Consider the following 21,848-nt stretch of genomic DNA (forward strand, 5'->3'; position numbering starts at 1 on the left):
TGACGGCATGTTTGACAACAAGCAGTTGTGAGGAAAGAAACGAAACTCGTCCAGGTTGCAAGGGATTTGGAGTCCCGTGTTTGCAGATGGAGTGTTTATGTCCCCTCTCAGCTCGAAGGTCTGACTACGTTGCTTACCAAGGTGCCCCTCCACACACCCTTAACCGCGCAGCCAACTTTTTAGTCCACTTGGAATACAGTGCAGTAGCCAGAAAGCAAGTATTTTAATAGGGCTACCTGCTGTTTCCTTACTGCAGCAGCTCAGATCATCAGACTCACGGCTCTCATATCTTATCTGGGTGTGCAAGTAATGCTCTTCGGGTAAAAAGAAACTTATATACAGCTGGGAAAGGGAGGAAATCAGCCACCCAAATAGCCCAGTAATAATGACTATGTGAAAATCACCTTGAGGAAACCTTCCAAAGGCTTGTTGAGTTATCATCACAAATGGAAAAGTGGGGGGGGGGGAGGACTAGCATCCTATCAGGAGGATTATCATTACACCTGATATAACACTGTCCTCGGGAGCCAAAAAATCTTACCGCGTTATAGGTCAAACTGCATTATTTCGAACTTGTTTTGATCTCCCAGAGTGCGCAGCCCCGCCCCCCTGGATCACTGCTTTACCATGTTATATCCAAATTCATGTTATATCAGGTCCCGTTATATTGGGGTAGAGGTGTATCTGGTTCTGCTTCATCCATTTTTCAATAGGAACATGGAGATGGAAATGAAATCTGCAGGCAGCCCTCATCTCTTCGGCAGTTTATCCTCCATTCCTGTATATGATGGCAGATAGATTTCTATGCAAATGTCTATGTAAATCCTGCAGATCATGCGGGCTGACTTCACCGAGTGGGGATTTTAAATAGCAAGAGCATATCAACACTTAAAATATACTGTTTCCTTGAAAATGTCCCTAGCAAAACATTGGGGCAAAAAGTAGACATACATCAGGGGCCTACTTTTACCAGCTGAAATCAATGGCAAAGCTCGTATTGACTGCGGTGAGAACATAGTTGGATCCAAACAGTCTCTAAATAGAATAAACTGCTTTGAAGCCATAAACCCTGTTTAACTGGCCAGTTAAGGCAGGTTTACAGCACCTCTGTATTATATATAGAGAGAGAGAGCAGCACAACACTGCCAGACCCTAATGTGACCCAGTACTTTTTGTCTTCAGTGTCTTGAACACTATAGTTATGGACTTAAATATATTGGAAGTAAAACTTTAAAATAAATAAGTGAGAATAGGCAGGAGCCATTGTATAGGCACTCCCTGTTTCTTTAACAACTTTCCATTTAACAGATAGCTATGGATACAGCTAAACTTGCTTTAGTCAATTTTAACATTCACCTACTTTGAAATAGGAACCAGAAGCACTCAAAGTGGGTTCCAGAGTTATCTAGTTTTATGAGAGCTTCTGTAAGTAACTTTGTTTGAAATAATGTTTTCTAACAATAGGCGAATCACAAGAGAACTTGTGCCTTCTTCAGAAACAATAAAGTAATGGAGTTGTTGGTGTCACTAGGCATGACTCTAGGTAACTCAGGAGGGTGGAAAACCATAAGTGTCAGTAAAGCCTTCTGTAGTAGGCCTGAATGAACTAAAGTCACTCCATGTCTGACCAAAGCGCTTCCATGTTTATGTTTGAACTTTAATCAACCTAGCAGGCCAGTAACCGAGAATGGAATGTACAACAGCTAGCTCAACCATGGTACTGCCAGGAGATAATGATGAGGCCTGCTTACACCTGGCTAAGGGGGGGGGCAGAATAACAGATCAAAGAAATAAAACAAGATAACTGTTCACAGAAGAGTTACTAACGAGCTAAAGTGGTTTTTGCCAAGTATGACTTAACTGCTTAATGTAATTGCTATTGCAAAGTGTATTTGCTGCATGGGAATGAAAGGTGGGGGAGAGGAGGAGTGTGGGGGTGATGGGAATGCTTAGCTGAAGTTATGTATAAAGAGAGAAAAACCGCTTGTATCTGTGTGCAGGATTTGAGAATGCTTTTTCTCCCTGGCACCTTTTTGGGCTCAAATAAACCTGGTTTGCTTCTCCACCCTGGTGTGTTAATTAGTGCGGCGCACACCGGGCAACGAACCCCCACTGTTGCTGTCCTCGGCCTTCTGTGCCGGCAACAGAGTTATTTGTAGATTTCTTTAGAGTAAACTTTTATGCTCTCAATGCCTATGTTACGGCATGTCTACATTACAAAAATAGGTCAATTTTATAGAAATCAATCTTTGTAAACCATTTTATAGAGTTGATTGTGTATGTCCCCACTAAGCACATTGGTCAGCGGAGTGCGTCCTCAATACCGTGGCTAGCATCAACTCACAGAGTGGTGCAGTGTGGGTAGCTATCACACAGTCCCCGCTGGCCATTGGAATTCTGGGTTAAGCTCCCAATGCCTGGTAGGACAAAAACATTGTTGCGGGTGATTTGGGGTACGTTGTCGGTCTCCCCTCCTTCCCTCCCTCCTTGAAAGCAACGGCAAACAATCATTTTGCACCAATTTTGAACAGCTAGACACCAGGGCAATTAGAAGAGCACACTGAGGCACGCTGTGCATCAGAGAGGCTTTGAAAAACAGTTTCATGACTCACCTGGCTACAGTGTGACAGTTGTGTGTGTTTGTCCTTGATGCAAAGCCACTCCCTTTGGTGAATGTACTTCCCCTGAAGCCAATCCCCCTCCCCACCTTTGACCACAGCTAACACAGAAATAAAGTATCAGAGGGGTAGCCGTGTTAGTCTGGATCTGTAAAAGCAGCAAAGAGTCCTGTGGCACCTTATAGACTAACAGATGTTTTGGAGCATGAGCTTTTGTGGGTGAATACCCACTTCGTCGGATGCATGTAGTGGAAATTTCCAGGGGCAGGTACATATATGTAAGCAAGAAGCAGGCTAGAGATAATGAGGTTAGTTCAATCAGGGAGGTTTCACACCTCTTCTAGCAGTTGAGGTGTGAAAACCAAGGGAGGAGAAACTGCTTTTGTAGTTGGCAAGCCATTCACAGTCTACATATCTACACCAGTGACACCATCACAGGACCTAACCAGATCAGCCACACCATCACTGGTTCATTCACCTCCACATCCACCAATGTAATATATGCCATCATATGCCAGCAATGCCCCTCTGCTATGTACATTGGCCAAACTGGACAGTCCCTACGGAAAAGGATACATGGACACAAATCAGATATTAGGAATGGCAATATACAAAAACCTGTAGAACACTTCAATCTCCCTGGACACACAATAGCAGATCTAAAGGTAGCCATCCTGTAGCAAAAAACCTTCAGGAACAGATTTCAAAGAGAAACTGCTGAGCTTCAGTTCATCTGCAAATTTGACACCATCAGCTCAGGATTAAACAAAGACTGTGAATGGCCATGTACATTGGTCAAACCGGACGATCTCTATGCAAAAGAATAAATGGACACAAAGCTGACATCAGGAATTATAACATTCAAAAACCAGTAGGAAAACACTTCAACCTCTCTGGCCACTCAGTAACAGACCTAAAGGTGGCAATTTTGCAACAGAAAAGCTTCAAAAACAGACTCCAACAAGAAACTGCTGAACTTGAATTAATATGCAAATTAGACACTATCAATTTAGGCTTGAATAGAGACTGGGAATGGCTGAGCCATTATACACATTGAATCTATTTTCCCATGTTAAGTATTCTCACACCTCTTGTCAAACTGTCTGTAATGGGCTATCTTGGGTATCGCGACAAACGTTTTTTCTCTTAATTAATTAGCCTCTTAGACAACTCCCACCTTTTCATGTTCTCCGTATGTGTATATATATCTCCTCACTATATGTTCCATTCTATGCATCCGATGAAGTGGGCTGTAGCCCACGAAAGCTTATGCTCAAATAAATGTGTTAGTCTCTAAGGTGTCACAAGTACTCCTGTTCTTTTTGCGGATGGAGACTAACTCTGACACCAACAGCAGTAAGAGACAGGTCTAGGTGTATGTGACTGGTGACACCCTGCTAAGAAGAACAGATGGGCCTATTACCAGAGCTGATTTGGAGAACAGAAGGGTGTGCTGTTTGCTGGGAGCTAAGATACAGGATGTGGACCTGAGGCTGAAGAGTATCATAATGGGAGCAGGAAAAAATCCACTGATTGTGCTTCATGTGGGAACAAATGATACTGCTAGATTCTTTCTGGAACACATCTAGGGTGACTATGCCAGACTGGGGAAGTTGCTTAAAGAAATGTAGACTCAGGTGATCTTCAGTGGGATTCTACTTGACCCTAGAGGAGGAAAATGAAGGCAAGACAAGATTATGATGATCAACAAATGGTCCGGGCAATGCTGCTGTAAGGAAGGTTTTGGGATGTTGGCCACTGGGAGGCATGCATGGACAAAGGACTGATCTCATGGGTTGCACTCCACCTGAGTAGGGTGGTGTCGCAGCCCTAAGCTTATGCTCAAACATGGCGTCTGTATGGCCAATTGTCGGTCAAAAGGTCACATTGGTACCATGTGCAACACCGTGGTGCAGTGTGCAACATTATAATGCCGTGTGCCTTTTCCCACTTTTTTTTGCCTGGTCACCTAGGGGTCAGGCTAGTGCCGTGTGCATAAGGGTAGTGTGCCGTGTGCAGATCCTGTTTACGTGAAGGGCTCCAGCTCGGAACCTGGAAGGTGAAGGAGCTAGGGACCAATCAGACGCTGACAGGAGTAAGAGCCTTCGAATAAAACCATGCCTCCCACCAAAATCTGCAGGAGTGTCCGCGTGTTAGCTGAAAGGCCTGATCACCCTTTCAGCCAGGGTCTTCTCCGGATTTAGCCGGCTCGTGTCGTGTTGTTTCGGATTACTTCCCACTAATTCGTCATGCCCTTGGTGTCTGTACTGCTGGTCAGCTGTGCCTGGAGTGTGGCATGTGCATTTTAATTTCTGTAAATATTCTGCTTGCTTAGCCTCTTCCCTTTTCCCCTCCCTTACTTGGTACCAAGTTCCATATATAGTATATAAGAGACAAATTGTTGTATTAATTGCTGTTGTGGTCAGTTGGTGTATTTTATAGGATTCAATTAATGCATGTACAGTTTACTCAGTTTTGTATGTCTGTTCTGGCTTTTAGTGAACAGTTGATTATAGATCATTTGGTTCTTTGTTGTTGGATGTAAATAGACTGTTTCAAGTTGTGTATATTGCTGTTCTGGTGATACTTTTGGTTGATGACTCGCTTCTCTCTTAATTAGAGATGTGTGAATATTTTTGTTCTGATAGTGTTGCTAGTTGGTAAAAGTGCTCCTCCCCAGCCCAAGTTGTAATTCATTCCCCATTAATAAACAGCCACATGTTTTGAATTGCAATCTGTTTTTGCTTTAATTTTCCTCTCTCACTCAAATACTCATTTGAACCTGCATTAGTCTCGGACAGGTGGATGGAAGATGGCACAAGTGATTAAAAGAGCTTTAAACTAGGAACTCAGGGGAAATGGTTGGGAGATGCTCATGTAATCTCCACTCCTGAGTCTAATATTGATAGGGAGGCAAATAAAGAAACAGAGAATACAGCAATGGAAAAAGAAGCAGCAGTGAATAGAGGAATGGACATTAAGAGGAAACATAGTGACAATACCAATTACACTAATAGTCAGGTAGGCAATACTGGCAGTACAATACTAAAAAGCTCTATAGCCATATGAATAAGAAGAAAATAAGGAAAGAAGAAGTGGGACTGCTAAGAACTGAAGATGGAGTGGACTCTTGGAGATGAAAGATAATCTAGGCATGGCCCAGCATCTAAATGAATACTTTACCTCAGTTTTTAATAAGGATAATGAGAAGCTTAGGGGTAGTCACAGGATGGCTAATGGAAATGAGGATATGGAAGTAGAAATTATCACATCCAAGGTGGAAACCAAACTCAAACAGCTCAATGGGACTAAATTGGAGGGCTCAGATAATCTCCACCCAAGAATGTTAAAGGAACTGCCACATGAATTTGCAAGCCCAATGGCAAGGATTTTTAATGAATCTGTAAACTCAGGGGACATACCCTATGACTGGAGGATTGCTAATATAGTTCCTATATTTAAGAAATGGGTGGGGGGGAAGTGATCAGGAAAAATACAGGCCAGTTAGTTTGACCTCAATTATATGCAAGGTTTTGGAACAAATTTTAAAAGAGAAAGTAGTTAAGTTCATAGAGATAAACGGTAATTGTGATAAAATCCAACATGGTTTTACAAAAGGTAGATCATGCCAGATTAACCTGATCTCTTCCTTTGAAATGAGAACTGATTTTTTTAGACAAAGGAAATGCAGTAGATCTAATCTACCTGGATTTCAGTAAGGCATTTGATACAGCTCCACATGGGAAATTATTAGTTAAATTGGAGAAGATGGGGATTAATTTGAGAATTGAAAGGTGGATAGGAAACTGGTTAAAGGGGAGACTACAATGGGTCATGCTGAAAGGTGAGCTTACTAGTGGAGTTCCTCAGGGTTCAGTCTTGGGACCAATCTCATTTAACACTTTTATTACTGACCTTGGCACAAAAACTGGGAGTGTGCTAATAAAATCTGCAGATGGCACAAAATTGGGAGGTACTGCCAAAACAGAGGAGGACCGGAATATCATACAAGAAGATGTGGATTACCTTGAAAACTGCAGTAATAGAAATGGGATGAAATTTAATAGTGCAGAGTGCAAGGCTGTGAATTTAGAGACTAACAAGAAGAATTTTTGCTATATACTGGGGATTTATCAGTTGGAAGTGACAGAGGAGGAGAAAGACCTGTGAGTATTGGTTGATCACAGGATAACTATGAGCTGCCAATGTGATGCAGCTGTGAAAAAGGCAAAAAGAGGTATTTCCAGTAGAGATAGGGAAGTGTTAATACCATTATACAAGGCACTGGTGAGACCTCATCTGGAATAATGTGTGCAGTTCTCATCTCCCATGCTTAAAAAAGACAAATTCAAACTGTAACCAGCTCCCATGTATGTCTCAAGTACGCTGCATACTTGATTGTCTTTTCATCGGCAGATCTCATGCTCCGCTGCATCCATATGGGCATCCAGGATGTAAGTGCTCACACCATCCATTCTGAGTCAGAACAGATGCACAGGTGCTTGCTTCTGTCCTCCTTATACAGTACTGCTACTATTGTCACCACTTCCACAGTTTGTGCTGAATAGGGCTTGACAGTTCCTTGCAGCACTTGCTGGAAAAAGGGCTGAAAAGCAGTGTACCCAGTCCTTGGGAGGCCATCCTGGTAATAGCTATTTCCATTGGCAGCCCAAATGGTTAAACCCTGCTCCTTTGCTTTACTGAAGCTGGGTTCGATCCAGAAAGGTGACACGATGACTAGGTCCGTTGCTGGAAGTGGGCACTCAAGTTCCTGGTGTTTGGTCAGCAATGTATACGGTAGTATGCTCAACAAGGATGATCTCTGCACTGTGATGTCTCTATTCAGGAGGTTGCGGGTCCAGTTGGCCAAGCGAGGGGATGACACCCTGCCCTCGTTCACACGACCAGAGAGGACGTACCTTACTGGGGTGTGGGAAGCCCTGAGGATGACAGGGGACATCCCTGCTAGGTTCTCCCAGTGACTGAGTGCCCAAACTACAGAGTACCTCCCTTTTGCAGGCACTGAACTACCTCTTGACTTCACTCACAACTCTGGAGCCATAAGCCACCAGCTGCAGCCCAGTCCCCTGATCCTGCAGGAGGACTGCGCTGATGCCACTGTCAGATGTTCCCAGTTGCAAATAGTATGGACAATTGGGTTTAGGGTAGGCTAAGGCCGGTGTCTTTTTTTTTGGGGGGGGGGAGGAGAGAGGACATATTTGCATATATAAGACAAAGACCCTAAGATCTGGACATCCGGTCACCCTAACCCCAAGCATCAGCTCGAGATTGGCACACAGGTTGGGGGGTGGGGTGACTGGGAATTTTGCGTCACTTCTTCAAGCCTGAGGCTGCTCTGCCTTGGGCTGGTCCTCTGAGGCTGTATTAACTTGTGCCAGCTGTGAGCACCCCCAGAGAGGGCCTTTATCACAGACAGAAAATCCCCAGGAACAGGGGAGAGCAGGAGAGGTAGGAGCCCAGGCTGGAATGATCCTCCTTATGGGCCAGCAGCACAGCGCCCCGCTGCTTTACAGCCCGAGGGCATCCCTCCCCGTATGGCTAGTTGTGAAGGTGCACACACCTCGATCACACCTGCTGGCTGCAATGCGGTTTGCAGACACGCCATGTGTCGTCTAGGGGATTCCCGAGGGGGGGGGGGAACTGCCCGATGCAGTCAGAGCTGTAGGGTAGCTCTGCGAGAACCGCTCCGTTCGTGTGGATGGGAAGCGGGGCTCTGACCAGCTGAAACCAGGAGTTGGGCATATTTCCCAAGCGCCGGTTTCGGAGCCTGGCGCAAGCCTGTGCGGGGCACGGGCCCAGAGTGGGGAGGGGGATGCACAGCCGGCAGCTGGAGCTAGGCAGGGAGTGGGGGTGGCCCGGTGTAAACGGGCTCGCCGCGGTCTCCGCACACACCTCGCCTGCTGCAGCCACCCGGGGCCAAGTTTCGCTTCTCCGTAAAGGAAACCGAAACTGCCCCATTCCCTTCCCCTTCCCCAGGCAGCAGCGCCCGTCACATGCTCGCCGCTATTAAATGGGGCCCGCGCCCCTGCCCGGCGCTCCAGAGCGCTGCAGCCCCGCGCCGCGATGCACCTGGCCGAGATGCGCGGCTTGCCCCAGGCGCTGGCGATGCTGCTCCGGGTCCTCCAGGCGCAGCTGAGCGCCCTGTGGCTCTGCCTAGCGCCCTTCTCCTGCCGGCTCCGGGGGGCGCTGCTGCCGGGGAGGAGCCCCCCGCTGCTGGAGGAGGGCGCTGGGGAGCCGGATGGCGCCGAGGTGCCCACGGTCCCCACCAGCGTCAACTATCACTTCACCCGCCAGTGCAACTACCGCTGCGGTTTCTGCTTCCACACAGCCAAGACCTCCTTCGTGCTGCCCCTCGAGGAGGCCAAGAGGGGGCTGGCCATGCTCAAGGAGGCGGGTGAGTCTGCCCCACTGCTGGCCCTGGGACCTCCGGGATGAACTCCGCTGCTGGGACCAGGGCTGTAGGCTGAGGGCATCCGCCCCCCGCCTGGCTGGGTCATCCAATTAGTGCAGCAAATACTCTGACATGGTCCAGATTCTGACTGATTGCTATTATTATTAATAATTATTATTTTAAATGTATTATCCAAATGTTGAATTTAATGGGGAAGGGAATTGACAAAACCCCCCCTTTTGATCAAAAAATGCCCCAATTCTCCCTCCCTCTGCACCTTTTTCTACTAGTCTAGTTTTCAAGATATGCTATTGGGTCAGTATATACGACCCTTGACTTGGGAATAGCGGAGGATAAGTGAGTTATAAAGGGAAGGGATCTCAATTTAAACCAGAAATGACTAAAATACATCTTTGACTGGATCTATGAATAAATCTATGACTGGGTTTGGACAGTACTTGCTTTTTAGGCAAAACAATGAATGATGCAATCTGAAGCTGGTATTGCGTCATACATTATATGAATTGCATCATGTTATTCCTAGAAGTCATGGATGATGCAATCATAACGAAGCTTACATCACTCTGCTGAACAAATTGCCCTATATCAGCTCTAGAAATCATACAGTGTCATGCTCTCTTATTTGTCAGTGTTTGATTTTGCAAAGGGACACATTTCTGTTTAGCCAAAGTGAGCAGAGATGCCTCGTACTTGTGTGAACAGTGCAGATAACTTCTGCTATGTTTGTGGTGAAGTGACTTTTGCATCACAAAAGCGCAGTATAACCACTATGGTTAAGAAAGCCTATCACCTTTATTTTGGCTGCAAAATTGGAGATCAGGACAAGAGGTGGGCCCCACATATATGCTGCAAAACTTGTGCAACAAATCTTCGCCAGTGGTTGAATAGGAAAAGGAAATCTATGCCTTTTGCAGTGCCAATGATTTGGAGAGAGCCAACAGATCATACCAGCAATTGTTACTTCTGCATGGTGCCTCCAGTTGGGAAAGGTGTGTCAAAGAAGAAAAAGTGGACTGTGCATTATCCAAACATTCCATCAGCTATACGCCCAGTACCCCACGGAGAAGGACTGCCGGTTCCTGATGCACCAGAATCATTCTCACTTGAGTCAGACGAGGAAGAGGATGAAACTTCTGGTCCTGAACCATCAATGTCACAGGACCCACATTTTCTCCCATCCTCCTCCTCTGAACCACACCTCATAACACAAGGTGAACTGAATGACCTTGTCAGGGATTTGGAACTACCCAAGAGTAAGGCAGAGCTGTTGGGCTCCAGACTACAGCAGTGGAATCTCCTGGCAGGTGATGTTAGGGTTTCCATGTTACGTGACCGTCAAAAGGATCTTGTCCCATTCTTCTTCATGGAAGGCCTCCAACAACATTGATGGTGTGATGGCAGCCCTCAACATTGTTCACGATCCAGATGAGTGGAGACTGTTCATTGATTCATCGAAGATGAGTCTTAAAGCTGTTTTACTGCATAATGGCAATGTTTTGCCATCAATTCCAGTTGGTCATGCAGTCCATCTGAAGGAAACCTATGACAACATGAAACAACTTTTGAGGTGCATAAACTATGACCAACATCAGTGGCAGCTTTGTGGCGATTTGAAGGTTGTTGCTCTCCTGCTTGGTGTGCAGACTGGATACACAAAGTACTGATGTTTTCTCTGCGAATGGGATAGTCGTGCAAGAGATTCCCACTACATCAAAAAAGATTGGCCACTCCGACAGTCATTGGAGCCTGGGAGGAAAAGTGTTCAGCATCCACCACTTGTTGAATCAAGGAAGATTTTGTTACCACCCTTACACATCAAGCTGGGTCTGATGAAGAACTTTGTCAAGGCCATTGACAAAACACAAGCAGCTTTCAAGTACCTCTGTGGAAAATTTCCAAGGTTAAGTGAAGCTAAGATAAAGGAAGGTGTCTTTGTTGGTCCTCAGATTCGTGAACTTCTTCGAGATGATGCATTTGACCATGCACTGCGTGGCAAGGAAAAGACGGCATGGAAAGCCTTCCAGTTAGTGGCAATAAATTTTCTCGGAAACAACAAGGCAGACAACTACAGGTTGTTGGTGGAAAACCTCCTCAAGGCATACAAAAGCCTTGGTTGCAACATGTCACTAAAGATACATTTTTTGCACTCTCATCTAGATTTTTTTCCACCGAACTGCGGAGCAGTGAGCGACGAGCACGGCGAGCGATTTCACCAGGACATTGCAACAATGGAGAAACGCTATCAGGGCAAATGGAGCCCATCAATGCTTGCAGACTATTGCTGGACAGTGACAAGAGATGCTCCATTTAATGAATACAAAAGACAAGCCAAGAAGTGCCAAGTAGACACTGAATAGGACTAAACTATGTACATAATAGTTTTTTGCCTTTTGTTTCATAATAAATTTTAGTTATATAACCCTTTTGCTGATTTTTAAAGTGTTACATAAACAGGACAGGTGAAATATTATCATGTAAAGCAACCATAAACACATGAAAAGACCTAGGTTTACAATTTATGATTAAAACTCTACTATCTACACAATATACATAGACATAAAATGTAAAAACTTAAATATCTAAGAAACAGTAGCCAATCAGTTGTTTTAATTGTCATATTTGAATTCAGCACATCAAAATAGCACATTTTATCTCTGAAGCAGATGACTTCTCAAAAATTGTAGACCAGTGTTATTATATTATTAGCCCACATTTTCAAAGCTCGAGTTCCTGAAGATAGCCTGCTAAATCCATAAATAAAGTATCTAAATGTGGATTTAGGAGTAGCTTTTCAGATACCCTGGTTTGAAAATATTGGCCTTATAATTTAATGATTTGTAAATAATCTTCAATACAATAATGTGCATGGTACTTTACATCGTGAATAGAGACGAGGGGTGAAATCTTGGCTCCGTTGAAGTCAATGGGAATTTCATATGTTTATGAAAATCATAGCAAAACTTTAGCAGAAAAAGGGGTTTCCCCTCTTCATACATATTTGAAACAGTTTATTGAACTCAATGGGAGCTCTATGGACTGTGGTTCACCATTAGTATATCTGTGCAAATCATCTGCATTCTTCTGTGCATATGTTGTGAGAAAAAGTTCCCAAAACTTAAATTGATCCAATCTAAATAGTATTTCTCTTTTTTTGTCAAATACTAGGTATGGAAAAAATAAACTTTTCAGGAGGAGAGCCATTTCTGCAAGAGAGAGGAGAATTTGTGGGCAAATTGGTCCAGTTTTGCAAGCAGGAGCTAAAACTGCCAAGTGTCAGCATTGTGAGCAATGGCAGCATGATTAGAGAACGATGGTTCAAGCGTTACGGTAAGAAAAAATGATGTATATGTTTATAAAGATGCACAGGTTTCAGGAGTCTTTTCAATTCAACTTTATAGTAAGGAGTCTGTCTGTGGATATTTTTTAATAATATATTTACAGTAAATGCAAACAAAACCAAATAGTTTTATATGTACTTTTAGATCAGAGGTATTTAGACTGACTTTAAATATATTAGTCTCATGTGTCCCCATGTCTGTGTAGAAGAGAGGTGTGTCACCTTTGAGATGCTCTCCAGTCCTCCCATGACCATGTGGAATCCTCTTTGATAGGGTTCCTCATGATGGGTTTTGAGGGTGTACTTGAAGGTGGAAGGTGGCAGACCTGGGCACTTAATGACTCTTTACTACAGACATTGAATATAATTTAATGTTTTGTCTATTTCAGGTGAATATCTAGACATTCTTGCAGTTTCCTGTGATAGTTTTGATGAGGAAGTCAATGTTTTAATTGGCCGTGGACAAGGAAACAAGAACCACATTGAGAATCTCCAAAGACTGAGAAAGTGGTGCCAAGATTATGCTGTGGCTTTCAAATTAAATTCAGTAATTAATAGATTTAATGTTGACGAAGATATGAATGAACAGGTTAAGGCACTAAATCCTGTCCGATGGAAGGTAAGCAAGAAATACAAGGCCACATGTTCTCTTCTCAGGGAAAGGGGAGAAGCAGGAAGGTAGGGTTGCCAGGCATCTGGTTTTTGACTGGAATGCCTGGTTGAAAAGAGACCCTGGCGGCTCCGGACAGCACCACTGACTGGGCCTATAAGAGTCCGGTCAGTGCGCAGCAGGGCTAAAGCAGGCTCCTTGCCTGTCCTGGCTCCGTGCGGCTCCTGGAAGTGGCTGCATGTCCATCTCCTACGTGCAGGGGTGTCTATGGGGGCTCCATGCACTGCCCCAGCCTGGGGCACTGGCGTCGGCTCCACAGCTCTCATTGGCTGGAAACCGTGGACAATGGGACATGCAGGGGCAGCGCCTGTGGGCATGGGCAGGGCGCAGAGCCCCTTGGCCCCTCCACCTAGGAGCTGGACATGCCGGCTGCTTACAGGAACCGCCTGAGGTAAGTGCCGGCTGGCTACAGCCTGCACCCTGAAACTCCTCCCACACCCCAACACCCTGCTCAAGGTTGGAACCCCCTCCCACACTCCTAATCCCCTCTTGCACCCCAACCCCCTGCCCAAGCCCTGAGCCCCTTCCTGTATCCCAATCCCCTCATCCCCAGCCCCACCCCCGAGCCCACACTCCCTGCCAGAGCCCACACCCCCTCAACACCCCAAACCCTTCCCCCGGCCCTGAGCCCCCTCCCAGACTCTGAACCCCTTGGCCCCAGCCTGGAGCTCCCTCCTGCACCCCAAACTCCTCATCCCAGGCCCCACCCCAGAGCCCGCATCCCCAGCTGGAGCCCTGACCACCTCCTGCACCCCAATCCCATGCCCCATCCCTGAGTCCCCTCCTGGACTACAAACCCCTTGGCCCCAGCCTGGAGCCCTCTCCTGCAGCCCAAACCCCTCATCCCCAGCCCCACCCCAGAACCCGCACCCCCACACCAAAACCCCTCCCTCAGCCCTTAGCTTCCTCCCATACTATGAACCCCTTGGCCCCAGCATGGAGCCCCATCCAGCACACCAAACCCCTCATCCCTTGCCCCACCCCAGAGCCCGCATCCCCAAATGGAGCCCTCACCCCCTCTCCTTCCCCAATCTCCTGCCCAAGCCCAGAGTCCCCTCTCACACCCTGAACCCCTCATTTCTGTCCCCATCCCAGAACCCGCACCCCCAGCTCAAGCCCTCACGCACTCCTGCACCCCAAACCTCTGCCCCAGCCCAGTGAAAATGAGTGAGGGTGGGGAAGAGCAAGTGATGGAGGGGGGTGTGTGTGTGGAGGGAGCGGGATCAGGGCCTCAGAGAAGGGCGGGACAAGGGTGTTTGGTTTTGTGCAATTAGAAAGTTGGCAACCCTCCAGGAAGGGGGCATGGTGGAGCAGAGCTCTACTATGCCTGATCTTTCAACTGGGTGAGACAGAGCTATGGCTCTAATTTCTGATGGCACTTAGTATCAAGGATCCGTAACCGATTCCCAGACAGGCCACCTCCCTCACTGCATTTGAGTGACACTCAGATACAGTCAAGAATTTGCCCTTTTGTGTTATTTACAAGGAAATATTTTTTCACCATCCAGAAGTCTGGTGATTTTGGGACATATAGGGAACGTCATGTTTTTTATAGGAAAAAAATGGAAAATGTCATATTACTTTGAAAAAAGGAAGAAGTCTGAATACACAATATTAATTATTATTAAGTATATTTTTCATTAGAAAAGTTAAATAGCTGTCCTCTTTAGTTTAAAATCTTGTAAGGCTCGCATGCTTTTAAATGTGCAGAGACACATCGAAGAGTCTTTCTCAATAGTTAGAGCCTGATCCTCCACTCTATTACACTAGTTTGCAGCATTTTAATTCCATTGAAATAAATATAATTGAACCAGAATAAAACTGGTGTAACAGAGTGGGGCATCAAGCAGTTTGATCGCTAGGAAAAAAATTATGAGAGAAATCTTGGCCCCATTGAAGTCAATGGCAAAATTCGCATTGACTTTAATGGGGCCAGGATTTCATCCTATTGGCGTCTCTCATTTATGCTAGTTTTATGCTCCATGGTATGCTGGTATCACTCCGTTGACTTCACTGAAGATTCAGCCAGTTGAAACCACTGTGAAAAGAGAGACCCAGGGCCTCTCAGTCATGGTGGAGTTTATGTTTTGTTTTTTCCCATGGTAATTATGACAGATATACAGCCTTCATCATATACTTTCTGTCTTTCAGGTATTCCAATGCCTGCTCATTGAAGGAGAGAATACAGGTGAAGATGCACTGAGAGAAGCAGAGACATTTATTATCAGCAATGAAGATTTTGAACGATTCCTAGATCGCCATAGAGAGGTCTCATGTTTAGTACCAGAATCTAATCAGAAGGTAAAATGAAGCTATTCTTTGATAATTCTTTATTATCAGAAACTAGAAAATAGCATGATAGCTAATGCTTTGCTTACTAATACTTTGCTTAGAAGTTAGACAATATAATTCCTTTAGCAGCTGGTTTTTTTATATTTGGAAAATTTTTTACAAAAATCTATTACATATGGAGTGAAAAGCACATAACATTGGGAAACTTACAGTTATGGAGCCCAATTCTGCTCCCATTGAAATCAGTGGGAATTTTGCAATTGATTTCTATAGTAGCTGGACCAGGCAATGTTGGTGGTACTAAGGTAGATGGGAGCATTAAAAATACCAATAGCGTAACAGTAATAGGCTAGGTTTTCTAAGCGAAAACCTGCATAGTGAATTTAAAACAAAATAAAACAAAAAAGAATCCAGAGGAATTTAGTGCCAGATCACAACATTTAAGGATGGTCACATTTTAATAGATAACAAGTTTTTTTTAAAATTCGGAACCCAGTTTTCACATGTGGATGCCTCAATAGGCTACATCCTTCCTTTTGAATTTCATATAATCATTTAAACATGTAAAATGGGTATTCACTGTACATATCTAAGTGCTGATGTGAACATCCAAGTAAGTGATTGGATATATTTTAAAAGCACCTGTATCCATTTGAGCACCCATATTTCATAGATTCATAGACTTAAGGTCAGAAGGGACCATTATGGTCATCTAGTCTGACCTCCTGCACAATGCAGGCCACAGAATCTCACCCACCCACTCCTGGGCTGGAACAAAACCCTAACCTATGTCTGAGTTACTGAAGTCCTCAAATCATGGTTTAAAGACCGCAAGGTGCAGAGAATCCTTCAGAAAGTGACCCGTGCCCCATGCTGCAGAGGAAGGTGAAAAACCTCCAGGGCCTCTGCCAATCTTCCCTGGAGGAAGATTCCCAACCCCCAAATATAGCGATCAGTTAAACCCCGAGCGTGTGGGCAAGACTCACCAGCCAGCACCCAGGAAAGAATTCTCTGTAGTAACTCAGATCCCACCCCATCTAACATCCCATCACAGACCATTGGCCATATTTACCTGCTAATAATCAAAGATGAATTTCAATCTGATCCTTAAACCAAACAAAAAATGGTAGTCAAGCAACAATTTGTTTTTTCGTAAAAAGCCACCTTCATGGTTCTCTATCTGCTACTCACTAAGAGCATGATCCAAAGTTCATCGAAGTGAATGGAAAGACTCCAACTGATTCCAAAGGACTTTGGATCAGGCCCTAAGGGAATGGATACTTATTATGCCTATACCTTACTCCTCCCCTAACTTTCACTAAAAGCATAGATTTTAGTTTGCCTAGTAATTTCTAGTTTTTTTCTATGCTTTTACAGATGAGAGACTCATACCTCATTCTGGATGAATATGTAAGTTTTTGTTTGCTACTTAATGAGTTAATATTTGTCTATCAGTTAATATGGGCTAAGTTATTATTCATGGTTTAGCAGACTAAATTACAAGTATTTCAGTTTAATTTTACCCCTATACAGCACTTTCCACATGTTTCTGAAAGAATGGCCTGCTACATGTGGATGCAAGGAAATTGTATTCATCATCATAAACATTTAGACAACTCAAACACAGGACCTAATCCTGCAAATGGACCTGAGTGAGCAGCTTCACAAGTGCATAGGGGTCCACTTGCATGCAACCAATTGCATGATCAAGATAATAGTTTACACGTCTGTTATATTTGATCCTCACTGTGAAGTTCAATTTGCAGAACTAATTTGTGTGGGAATGTGTATTCTTTACCTATATGTAAACTAAGCAGGATATTTTCTAACTCTCTTTGTACCATCTTTTAGGAGAAAAAAAGACCCTGGTCCTGCAAAGGTTTACTCATGTGCTTAACTTTACACTTGCGAGAAGTTTCATTGGCTTCAATGGAATTACTCTGCATAGAGCTAACCATGTGCATGAGCCTTCACAGGATTGGGGTTTAAGTTAATTAATTTTGTAGAAATACTCCACTTTTAGCCACTTTCTAATTTTCTTAATCTATGAATTTCCTAGATGCGTTTTCTGAACTGTAGAAATGGACGGAAAGAGCCTTCCAAATCTGTCCTGGATGTAGGCGTAGAACATGCTATAAAATTCAGTGGATTTGATGAGAAGATGTTTCTGAATCGAGGAGGAAAATATGTGTGGAGTAAAGCAGATATGAAGCTAGAATGGTGACTCAAAGTATTTTTTTATTGCACATGCGCTTTGTAGTACGATAATAATTATTATTATTTTTGACATAAGTATTGTATATTTGTTTCTTATTTTTATGATTTATATATATGCCAAATACCAAATTTTAATACCAAATTAAAAGTAATGTTAATTGCAGAGAAAATAGTGTGTGTAACTTTAAATTTTAGCTTGCTTAAAACTAATCTTTTTGAAATTTAGATTGTTTTCATCTACTGTGTACTCAGGGATTGCTAAATAATGATTGAATTTAGATATAAGATGATCTCCCAAATCTCGTACCTACCTAGTCTCTTAAAATTCTTAGACTACACCTTCCACTATGGTAAAATATATTGTAAAAATATATGTAGTTCTAGGCATAAAGAGTATTGCATTAAATTAGAAAAAGTCATATAGGAAATAGTTTTAAAATAATAAATCAGTGACTCAGAAAAACAACAAATGCAACATCATAATATATTTCTTTAATGACCAGTTAGACAGGTAGCTTTCTTATCATGAAGCTTGTTCTGCCTAGTTCTTAAGAAATAACCAGTTACAATTCCAGGCTAGGTCACTAGGGGGCAAATCAGTAGTGTTTCGAAGACAACGCTGACATTTTCTTGAGTAAGAACTATTGAATAGGGTTAGTTACCCTAATATATGACTGAGGCATAGGCTAAATTAAGTTAAATGGAAACCAGTGCCAAGTGAAACATCCACTTTTCACTTTGCAAGCATTTATTTGTGAAAGTGCATATTTCCTCCAGTATTTGTAAATGTGATGCAGGGTGCAATTTTCTCGAGTTCACTAGAGCACACTACTTTTGTTAGAGGAGAATATGAAATTTTTCCCAAAACATAATCGTGTTTTTACCCTTGATGGCAAACATTATTTCACTGGAAACTGACCGTGTTTCCCATGGGAAATAGCCTTTTGTTTTAATAAAAAGTATTCAAGGTAAAAACCAAATTTTGCTTTTTACGTAAATCCACTCAAATCTTACCTTTTAAATGATTTTTTCCTCACATCCAGCTCTCGTGGGGGAGCTCTTTTAGAGAGAGTGGACAGAATTCTGTAATGGCTGCCTTGTGTTAAAGAAATGCTAGAGTTATTTGCTGTATATTTTGCTAAGGAAGTCAGAAACCACAAAGTTCACATACCATATGTCTTCATTTAGAAGTCAGCTTGGCTTAGTAATCACCCTTATTTAGTAGCTGCACCAATAACATACAAGCTGTGAGTGAAACCAATTAAATTTAATAACAGCCACCTTTGCTTTAAAGGGGTAGCATCAACTTGAAATATAGTAAACTCAAAAACACGAGTTAGAAGTAATTTCAGTTATTACACTTGTGCCTGAGCCCCCCTGCCACTCGTGATAGTTTTAGAGTTATGTTTTTCTACTTTTAAAAATTTTTTTTCTCTTCCTTATTTTTTGTGTGAAAAACCCTACAAATGGGCAACTCACTGAGGATCCGATCCTGCAGACACTTATGTGTGAGTAACTTTACTCATTCAGATAGTCCCATTGAACTTAGGCCTGGATCCTCAAAGATATTTTGGCTCCTAACTTCCACTGAAATCAGTGAGAGTTAGGTGCCTAAATATCTTTGAGGATATGGGCCTCAATGCTTACAATTACTAACATGCATAAGAGTTAGCAGCATCTGGGCCATAGCATGTGTCAAATTCTAGTGAAAATAAATAATAGAGAAATATACATGTTTTCTCGAATTTCTTTCAATTATAGTACTTTTACTTCTTGTTTTAACAATAATAGGTATTTTCAGAGAGAAATTAAACTTTTAATTTCACTCTTTAAAGATGCAGCACTAGATGATCACAATGGTCCCTCTGGCCTTGGAATCTATGAAAGGTAGAAGTAATTAAATGTAATAGAAGCCACAGCTTCTAGATAGTTTTATGGTATTACGCCCTGCTGAAAAAATCTGGAAATATTTTTAAATAGTAATTCCTTAGGTCTGTATTTTATTTTCCTAACCATAATGACATAGAGCCCTTAAAGAACAAAAGAGTGTCGAGAGAATTCTGCAACCATTACGTTGCCTATACATAGATTTTTTTTCCCCCTCAAGGCATTTTAACTGCTCCAGATAGAATTAAAAGGCTTGATCCCACAATCTTTAGGTGAAATTCCGCAGGACCTCATTTAGAGTTTTCCCTGAGTAAAGACTGTGGGACAACACCCAAAGTATATACTTGTGTCCTTGGATATGATTTTTTCTTATGGCTAAAATCTTGGATCCAACATATATCCTCTGCACCCAGTCAGCTGAAGAGTTTGAATTCTCTGTGATTGCTGGTCTAGCCCTAGCTTGAGGAGTGGCTAGTGTATCCTTGTATCATTAAATCCATCAGCCTACTGCTAACCCAAAATGCCTGCTGTGTAGCAACATGCATGGAGCCTCCTCAGGTATGAGCCACACACACAGAAATATACAACCCCTATGCAAAAAGCAACAATGAGTCCTGTGGCACATTAAAGACTAACAGATGTATTGGAGCATAAGCTTTCGTGGGTGAATACCCACTTCATCAGACCCCTATGCAAACTCTTTTAATCTTGCCACCCTTCTTGCCTCTCTGTCATTTGCACAAGATAAATGCAACAGTTTTGCTACAGGAATAAAAGAGTTAGAGAGCAGAAGCTAAAAAGTGAATAGAAAAGCAACTAAAAAACAGTCAGACATTTAGAAACATTTGAAAAGAATGATAAAGAGCCAAAATTTTCAGAGTGCTGTGAAGAGAGTTCTGATTTGTGTTCTTACTTTTCACATGGAATTCAGTCCTGTGGGATTTTCATCATCTTTACAATATGCAATAAAAAAACCCCCAAACCCACTCTATGTGGTATTGCTTCAAAGGAGATGGAAATTGTTTGCACCAAGATACATCACAATGAGAACTTGCTTTAGTTTTTAACATACTTTGAAGGCTAAACCTTAGCAGTGAATAGACACTTTTTATACGTTTTAAAATTTTAGGTGCTTCTGAATGAAAAAATCCTTGTTGTTTAAAGTTGTGGTTTTTTTACTGTAACAAAATGAAGGGTTTTTATCAATAGCTATAAGTTTCAGTATTAATCTAGAATGATGTGTGCTATTTTTACACTGATACAGTATATAGATGTGGTTCCTATTAGAACAAATTGTATATTTTAGGCCCTGATCAGTTATACACGCGCTTGACTTTAAATATGTGACTTTAGATCTCAATCCTGGAAACACATATGTGCTTAACTTTACTAGCATGAGTAATCTCATGGTAGTTAAGAATATGCATATGTGTTTGCAGGATCAGGCATTAGCTTGCACAGTAATTTGTTAGCACTTTTATTGCTTTTCATATTAGGAAAAGTGACAGGTAGAAAGAGCTCAATGCACTTGAAGTCAGTAAGAATTTTTTCTGAGTAAGTAATGTAGGATATGCCCTATTTGATGTGCTTAGCTTTCATTATAAAGTGTAACTGTAATATTTTAGTGTGTTGCAGAAATATAATGTTGAATTTATTTATTACTACTGAAATTTTTTAAAATGTTTTGTAAAAAGCTTATATTAATATATTCTGCATTGTAATAAAGTCTTTTAACTTTCTTAAATGTACCTATAGTTTATTTTTGTAACATATAACACAGAACCATATAATCTATCATATTCACAAGGAGTGTTCAATTTTGAATATATGGTCCTAGTTTAGCAACAAACTCTGTAAGAATGCCTTGACCATGCAGAGCTGATTGCAGGATCTGGGGCTAAATGTAGATTCTTTTCTTACTGCAGTGCATTTGTTATGTGGGACTGGGACACAAAAGATTTGGGTTCTATTCCCAGTTTTACCACCTTGGGCAAGTCACATCCTGTCTCTGTGTCTCAGTTTTCCCATCTATGAAATGGGGATAATGATACCACCCACCTTTGTAAGTCCTTTCAGATTTACTGACCAAAAGTGCCATGTAAGAGCTAGATATCAGTATTATATGGCTGAGTTGATCACTCCATGTTATATGAACACAATTATATTACATTGTATTGTCAACCTGACAGGCCATGTTGCTATACGTATTTGAAAGGCACAAAAGGGGTAGATCATCTCTTTGCCTGTGCAGATAGAAGTGACAAAACCTGGTGGCTCCAAGGTGGGAGTAGTTGAAAGTGATACCTATACAGCATCATCCACCCATCTTTGGGGTACAGTGTAAGCTCCTGCATTGGCGGTCCAAAAGATGGAGGTTTCATAGTTCTTTGGGTA

At 42.6% G+C, this 21,848-nt stretch overlaps 1 protein-coding gene across 1 annotated transcript; it reads left to right on the plus strand.

Annotated features, from left to right (window-relative positions):
• The first annotated feature begins 8,688 nt into the window (after positions 1 to 8,688).
• On the plus strand, positions 8,689 to 21,115 carry RSAD2 (radical S-adenosyl methionine domain containing 2). Its single transcript, XM_039533080.1, has 6 exons — positions 8,689 to 9,033; positions 12,217 to 12,378; positions 12,778 to 13,007; positions 15,210 to 15,359; positions 16,728 to 16,760; positions 17,410 to 21,115. Exons 1-6 carry the CDS (start codon positions 8,703 to 8,705, stop codon positions 17,572 to 17,574), a joined length of 1,071 nt encoding a protein of 356 aa, XP_039389014.1. The 5' UTR covers positions 8,689 to 8,702; the 3' UTR covers positions 17,575 to 21,115.
• Positions 21,116 to 21,848: the final 733 nt, after the last annotated feature.

This window comes from Mauremys reevesii, linkage group 3, assembly GCF_016161935.1.
Source record: "Mauremys reevesii isolate NIE-2019 linkage group 3, ASM1616193v1, whole genome shotgun sequence".
Taxonomy (NCBI): Eukaryota; Metazoa; Chordata; order Testudines; family Geoemydidae; genus Mauremys; species Mauremys reevesii.